This window comes from Buceros rhinoceros, unplaced genomic scaffold, assembly GCF_000710305.1.
Source record: "Buceros rhinoceros silvestris isolate BGI_N320 unplaced genomic scaffold, ASM71030v1 scaffold14560, whole genome shotgun sequence".
Taxonomy (NCBI): Eukaryota; Metazoa; Chordata; class Aves; order Bucerotiformes; family Bucerotidae; genus Buceros; species Buceros rhinoceros.
The window spans coordinates 27,995-35,801 of NW_010387992.1; the positions used below are offsets into that span (position 1 = coordinate 27,995).

The 7,807-nt window shown below is 44.9% G+C and overlaps 1 protein-coding gene across 1 annotated transcript in view; it reads right to left on the reverse strand.

The window, feature by feature from the left end:
* SLCO5A1 (solute carrier organic anion transporter family, member 5A1) overlaps window positions 1–7,807 on the reverse strand; it is a gene marked incomplete at its 5' end in the record, with an annotated part of 28,345 nt that overhangs the window by 6,041 nt on the left and 14,497 nt on the right. The window contains 2 exons of the mRNA XM_010143369.1: window positions 2,203–2,401; window positions 7,191–7,355. Of these exons, the coding sequence (XP_010141671.1) occupies window positions 2,203–2,401; window positions 7,191–7,355 (364 nt within the window). The remainder of the gene's footprint in view (window positions 1–2,202; window positions 2,402–7,190; window positions 7,356–7,807) is intronic.

Here is a 7,807-nt window from a genome sequence, read left to right on the forward strand (position 1 = left end):
CAATAAAGAGGAGACCTTTATTGGATGTGGCTAATGACAAAAGGGACTCTAGTTCCTAACATTTTTTTCTCCTAACTCCTGTTCTCCACTCCTACTGTTACTTTGTAGAAGTTTGTGGTATAGCAGTAAAGTAGGAAAAGGGAAGGTATAAGGCGAGAATTATCGCCTGGAGTTCTCAGAACTGTGACCTGTTATTTCAGATACCCAGGCTTGGGCTGGCAGTCACTGCACACATACTGTGAAAAAACAGGGGGACCTCCTTTCCATGAGGCTACAATCCAAATGAAATACAGCTTAAGAAAAAAATGCTACCTGACTATAATTTGGTAACATCTAAACAAAGAATTCATTTGCACGTGGTTTTATTCATTTTTATTTAGATCACTGTAGTAACCTACAGGACCAAGGGAATACCAAAGGAAATACAAATACATCATTTCCATAATCGAATATTGGGCTATGTGATAAAAAGGATTATCTTAATTTGATGATAGCAGTATTTTTGGTTTGGTATTGAAGGACATTCTGCAGAGATTTGCACTCTCCTTGTTGGCAAGCAGCTGGAATCACGGCAATGATGCAATTTTTGTGTAGCTGTCAAACAAGGGACCCTCTCACTGTGTTAGCTGGATTCCTTCTCTGTTGTTATTGTTCTGATCCAATTAGTCACTGCTTTCATGTTAAGGGATCCAACTGGCTGATTGGACTGACAGACATACAAGAATAACAGAAGCCCAGACTGGTGGTACAAGAGGAAGAATAGGAATCTTTTATGTGAAATGCCTCCCTAAGTCAGTTGCATGCTTTAACTAAATCTGAGTTGCACCAAACAACAGCAAGCACAATGAAAGAGGGTCTGTTTTGATTTATTACATCCCAGAAATGTGAGAGACGGAATTGAACTACCCTGGATTCTGTCACTGTAAGATCCCTATACAGCCTGGTTTAGTTGCCTTATACTAGAAAACAAGGAAGAGACAGCTCTACAAACCTGTCTACCAAAGCAGCTGATCTCTGCTACTTCCCCCTTAGATAGCACCAGTGAGGGCACTCCTGCAGGGCTGGGTCCAGTTCTGGGCTCCTCAGGAAAAGCGAGAGACATGGACATACTGGAGAGAGTCCAACCAAGGGCCATTAAGGTGCCGAAGGGACTGCAGCATCTCTCCTGGGACAACAGGCTGACAGAGCTGGGACTGTTCAGCCCGGAAAAGAAAAGGCTCAAGGGATCTCATCAAAGTATATGAATACCTGAAGGGAGGGTGCAAAGAGGACAGAGCCAGGCTCTTTCCAGTAGTGCCCAGATGCAATGAGCACACGCTGAAACACAGCTTCCCTCGGAACATCAGGAAACTCTCTTTTGCTGTGAGGCAGCAGGGGCACAGGTTATTCAGAGAGGCTGTGGAGCTTCCCTTGGAGCTATGCAAAAGCTGTCTGGACAAGGAGGCAGCTCACTGATGGAGGACCTCCCATTCAGCGGCTGGTTATGGTACAAGAGAAGCAAAGCTGTATCGTGGTTTGACACAAGGCTTCTTACCGTGCGTTCAAATACCAAACATGCCTTTAGAGACAAAGCTGGCATCTGTGCTCACAGGCCAACACAAACATCAACAGAGGGTGGACAATCAAAGCATTCCACCCGCTTTCCAGCACTGGTCCCCTTCAGCCCACTATGCTCAGACCAGAATACACCACCATGCTACTCCCCTCTGCAGTCAGCTCCTCAGCACCAAGCTTTCACTGTAGGTATTACAAATACAAAGGAGTAAACCAGCTTTCCATCAGCTCATGAATTCCAGCTGCTGGTTTTCCTTGCTCTAGGGTCTGGGTTTGACAGCAATGCAGTAACACCGACCCACACGCAATGCAAAATACTCTCCGTGTAGACAGTGCCTATGTTCTTCCACCCCTGCTTCTCACATTTCCTCTTTGTTTTTTCACTTGGTTTCCTGTAAAAACCACTGAAGTCCAATCTACTGCATTTTTCCCATCCCTCGAAAAGGTGAGTTATTACATAATCTTCATTATAAACTAGATGTAAAACCAAAGGACCACTTAGTAACAGCATGTGTTTATATCCCAGTCTCTAAAAATTCTCACTTGAATGCATGGCTGCTTCAGCACATCAGGCATCAGCACGTTTTTTTTTTTATCAGGCTTATTGGAAAGAGCTGGTTTTGCCACAGACAATTCCAAGATACTCACCCAGTCGTGTAAGGTATATTTATCCCCCCTAGATTAATGCTTTCACATCCAACAATGAAGAGAGTGGAAAAGCACAGCAGAGATACACCGCTGCAGATCATAGCCAACTTTGCAGACTCTCTCGCACCGAGTTTCAGTTTTTTTATAATGTAGCCGCCTAGGACGATACCAACGCCAGCACTTGGGACAATAATCACACCTGCCAGGAAGAAATATGAGCAACATTAAAATGGGACCTATGGAAATGGCATAAAATACAAATATTGGTTTCATCCCCTAATTAGATGACAGCGAATGCTGCACTAAGATCTCCATTGTCCGATTCTCCGCAAGCAAACTGCGTCAGACTTTTCAGACCTCTGGAGTGTTGTCAAGGAATTAATAAAAGCCTCCTTATGATATTACCAGCAGCCAAAGCACCATAAGAGAACTATTGTACTTGCAAACAGAAACATTGCTTTGTATTTATTTTAGAATGGGGGGAGGACTACATATTGGTCCAGTTTAACTACTGAAAATTTGAAGAAATCCAGATTTGGACATGACTCTTCCTCTTCCTGCCCTCATGATTAATTCCAGCCAAGTACAAGTAAGTGCTACCCTCGGCAGGACCCCAGAAGCCCGCCCGCCCAGGAGCGCATGCGTGAGTCTGGCTGCAGGTTTTGCCTTCTGGATACTCGGGCCGAGCAGCGCTTTCCTACATCAGCACCTCAGCACAGCCACGTGGCGTGTAAACTCATCAAGGGCGATCAAAGAAATCACAGACAGCGCTGTGATTAGCTTTAGGGTAGGTCTGAGACACAAAAGACACACCTATGGACTTCCTGTTGCTCTGCTGCAGTTACAAGGTGGCAGCTCGGCAACGCAGGCTGTCCTCACTTGTCGGGGCCTGAGGTGGTGTTAAGGGAGCGAATGTCTTGCACCTTGTTGTTTCCCTTGGCTTTTGTTTCTTACTGACGTGTGAGAAGGTCTTTAAAGTAGGTCTTTGCTAATCAAGATGCATTCCACATAAATATGGAGTCTGAACAACTTTTGGAAGCTGCATCTGCAGGGAAGGAGTTAAACTTTATAATCCAAATTCTTAAAGATGCTGGTCTTTTTAAAGAAGCCAGTAGGACTATGACTTGCAAATATCTTTACTGTTGTTGCAAGGCATTCTCATTCTCTGCCAATTTGTCTAAAAGAGAAGGGGATGTTAAATTTATCAAAATGTTGAGATCCTGAAAGTGAAAATAAGAGGTAAAAGTAATTGCCACCTTAATTATACTGCCAATGGCATTATAAAATAAAATGTCATTTCACGAGGAAGATTCTTAATAATGACCCTTCACAGAACCAAACCCAGTCTCTCTCGTAAGAGCAGAGATGAAATGTCTAAGTCCTTCTAGGAGAATTAAATGATTTTCACAAGGTTCAAAGTTGCTCTCTCTCGAGCTGTTCTACCTCTCACTTTCAAAGACTGTCTATGAAGAAGGGAAAGAAATAATGCAAATCCTTTCACTTGCACGGAAAATGTTCTCGCTGAGTGAAAACGGTAACTCAGCCATCTGAGTCGACCAGACGTGCCCTGCATGTGCGTGTCTGAGTGAGGGAAGCCCACATCCTCGCTGAAGGCAGCCTGGGATTACTTGCAATGCCTTCTAAACCATCCCTGGCTGGTGAACCAAATTCCATGGACCAAATCCATGGCTACGCCAAGATCAGTGAAATACAGATCTAGCCCAAGGTACGGGCGTACTGACAATATGTTAATCTCAGTCTTGTATTCTTCTCCCTTCCACTTATAGCTTAGATTTCAGCTCTTAACCTCTTCTGGACTTGAGTTTATCTTTTATTTCTTACTCTCGAGGGCACAGGTATTGCAAAAGCCTTTCACTAGAGCTGAGACTGTGTGTCTGCGTCTAGCATCTTGTCAGAACTGAGCATGTATTTACTCTGTGAGGCACTGGTTAGCGATTCGTCCATCAGTGAGCTACAGTGCACTGCTGTTTGCCTCCATCCTCTGCCACGCAATGAAGATCGGCACATCAAAAAGAAGATGAGCGAACTGCCCGCCAAGGCTCGCTTTCACTCAGGAGGACGGAAAGACAAAGGAAAGCCTACCGAGAAGAAGTATAAAGAAAAGTTCTCCATGCAAAGAGGAGCTGGGGATGGAAACTCTCTGGAAGAAACGGGAGGGGCGGGAGCAGATTTCATTGTTTGTGAGGAAGGCAGCAGAGAGAAGGGCTCATTCCCTCCTCCGTGTCAGGAAGCCTGACAGGTTCTTTTGCCCCAAGTATGAACTCTTCATCCTTAGGCCCCTCTTTCCGCAGGGGATGTGAAATCAGAAGTGATGTACTGTCAGAGAAACGCAGCCACCACAGTGAGCTTCCAGATAAGCTTCCAGGGCAAAGCAAGACATGCACATCTAACCAGGACATGCATTCCTCTTCTTCAAAGGCACTTAGAGGAATAAAGCTTAAGATCTGATACTCAGCTGTGACACTGCACTCCATTTTATACTGACAGTTTGGCTTTCAGGAACTGTGCGTGTGCTAAATACACTCCTGGGTTCAGAGCTCCAAGGCAGTATCCACTTTCAGTCAGCAATTTTCAAGCTTTGTCCTCTTTGTTCTTCCCAGGATGCTGCAGCACTTGAGGCTTTCCGCAGCGGCAAAACGTTATCTTAACAGCTACTAACAGTCTGGGAACAGAAAACTGCAATATCTGCTAAGCAGGCTCCACTTCCAAGGGGAAAACCAATTCTGTCTGGAATACATCTGGCACCTGTTCTAAAACTAAAGGTAGATCCGGGGCATTTGTCGCCATTTCAGCAGAAGTTACCAGAACGGTGCAGTCTAACATGCAGTGTGCGTTCTTCCAGGTACAGATTATTGGGATTGTAACTCCCTTTTACACAAGTGAATCTGCTAGCAAAGCACCTGAGATTTTAACCTGGGTTTGTCTAAGATCAATCTGTAGCCTTAAGTCAAAGTTTTTTCTTTTCCTGGCCTTGAGGAATCCTGGAGGCAAAATGCCGCCTGCTCTAGACATGGAAAACAGAACTCCAAGCAAGACAAGACTGCAGCACAAGCTGCACAAATCCAAGACATGAAGTTTGGCACATGGCATTTTTGCTAATGATTAATTCCAGGTTTGTTTAAAAATAGAAAGAAATTGAGACTTCAAGAACTGCTGCTTATGTATGGAGACAGAAAACGACCAATAAAAACTTTACATCGGTCCCATGAAGAGACTGAACAGGCCCATGTACTCAGCTGGCAGTGTACATATGAAGAATAGAGGTAGTAATACAAACAAGAGGTAAGTCCGGCTTTTGCTACCCTGTTTGTAACCTGGGCGTGTCTGTTACTAGTTTAGCCAGTAGCGATCTAACACAGAATCTCCAAGTCTCCTTTTCCCATTTTTCCTACAAAAAGAATTCATAAAATTAGTAACAACTGTTGACTTTAATGTTAAGTCTAGGAGTTGGGGTTGTGGAAGCAGTGCTCACTTGCCCGTGTTGCACATCCAGCCTGCGCTATTTCTTCTGCTTCTCGTTCATTGTAATAGTCTTTATCAAGTCACTTATAACAAGGAAAACCGCAGATGTTAATAGCTTCACACCCTGGACAGGGACACATAATGTCTTCCTCTTTTAATGTACTGGCTATTGAATACTTTGACTGGCAAGAATGTTTCTGGTTTATCCTGAGGACGAAGCAAGTATGGAGTAGCAATGCCATCAAGACTCATTACAGTAAAGCTCCTGTGCATGTGTAGCTGCCCTAAGCTTCAGATACAATCACAGTCCCATCAATCAGTATTTTCTCCTCATACACAGAACACAGGGATTTCATGCCCTGAAAAAAAATCCCATCCCAGCAAGCTCTCAGACGGAAGTCACCACATGGGGCTTCGCTGATGTTTCTCTGCCACACTCTAGAAAAGATTCCTCGTGTTTCTTCCAGCCACTGCAGGTGACAAATTATTCCCATGTGCGCTCTCGGTCTCTCTTCCATCTGCTCCTTTGTCTTTCCCTTCACTGATGCCCCTGGGAAACTTCACCCCTGTTCCCACAGCTCACTCCTCCTCACATGCAGCATCTGGAATTACAGGGGAGCAAAGAACTAACCTGCCTAGTGATCAGCAGTTATTCCATATGGGAAGCACTATGGAGAAGTAAAGAAGGTGCTTATAAGAACAAGTGTCTGAACTAGGAGAGAAGAGAGATGAGCTGCATGACATGGGCCCAAACTCTGCACATTTTGGCCCCTTCCCTTAGAGAAGTTCCCATCTCTTCCTCCCATAGAGGAGTACAAACCTTAAAATTTTGTGGTTTGCAGCTCTGTTAGAAGGTGGACTTGGCTGCACATTGCTGCAGCAGCAGGGGAAGCGCCTCACTTGCAAAAGAGGGCTCTCAAACCTGGAATGATGGTGGAGACAATCTGGGGAGCTCTCCTGACTAGACTAGATCGTTGTACGCTCAGTACGCTCATAATACGCAAATAAGAAGAAAACCATGAGCCTGGAGGGGAGAGATAACTGAAGGACGGGATAAACAAACAACTCACCCCTGGGGAAAAAAGAAAGATTAGGATATTTTAAAGATCAAAGAGGAAGTAAGAGGAAGTAAAAATTCACAGCAAATAAGGAAATCTTTAAAAGATTTTTTAAGGCACACAAATTGCAATGATGCCTATGGGTTTTCTAGCTTGTTTTTGTTGCCTTGCTCCCACCCTCCCCACCCCCCCAAAGACATTAACAGATTAGAAAACGGCTGTCTAGGCTGAGGTAAAAATCCTCGCCCTTTAGCAATACCAGCAGGTTCACATTTTAGCAAATACACACAGCAAACACAAGACAGCCTGAACACCTAACGCCCAAAGCTGGGTCCAGTCACGTGTTCTAGCAAATAAGCACGTTTTTGGTTCATTCCCACACCGATTCGTCTCCTTAGTCAGAGACCGTCAGCCCCTGCGTGGTTACGTGCCATGGCAATGCCTTACCAGTGTAGATGCTGGCATTGGAAGCTGGGATGCCAAACTGTGACTCGATGAACTTGGGAATGAAGGTTATAAAAGCTGTGACAATGGCACTCTCAGCTGTGTATGACAAACTCACAAAAAGGAATGTCATGTTGCTTAAGATCCTGACAGCTGCTCTTGGAAGCTCTATAAAATGACAAAAATGACAAACAAATGTTATAAATAATGAGCGAGGAACACAAGCAAGCTGAAACAGAACGACCTGGTTTTCCCTGAGATGGAGCGGCAGCAGCGGCGTGCCAGCACCGGGCGATGCTGGCTAAGTGGGAGGAGGGTGTGCGCCTGGCAGCGCAGCCTGTGCCATCTGCTCTTGCTGCACCTCACCTCAGCGCACTGCCCCAGGGCTGCAGCCCCTCTCGCCACACACTACAGCAAGGGCTCTTTCAACAAAACCATCGGAAGAAAGAGAGTCTATGTAGTAACACTATAAAGGAAAGAAAAACAGCAATAAAATGTAGCAATTCTGGAATTATTCTGATGTCTCATTTTGAAATTTCCTGAGATGATAACACGCATCACACTGCTGAACAAGCAGCATGGAGCCTGGTGCTCAACAGGGCGCAGACAGATCACACACC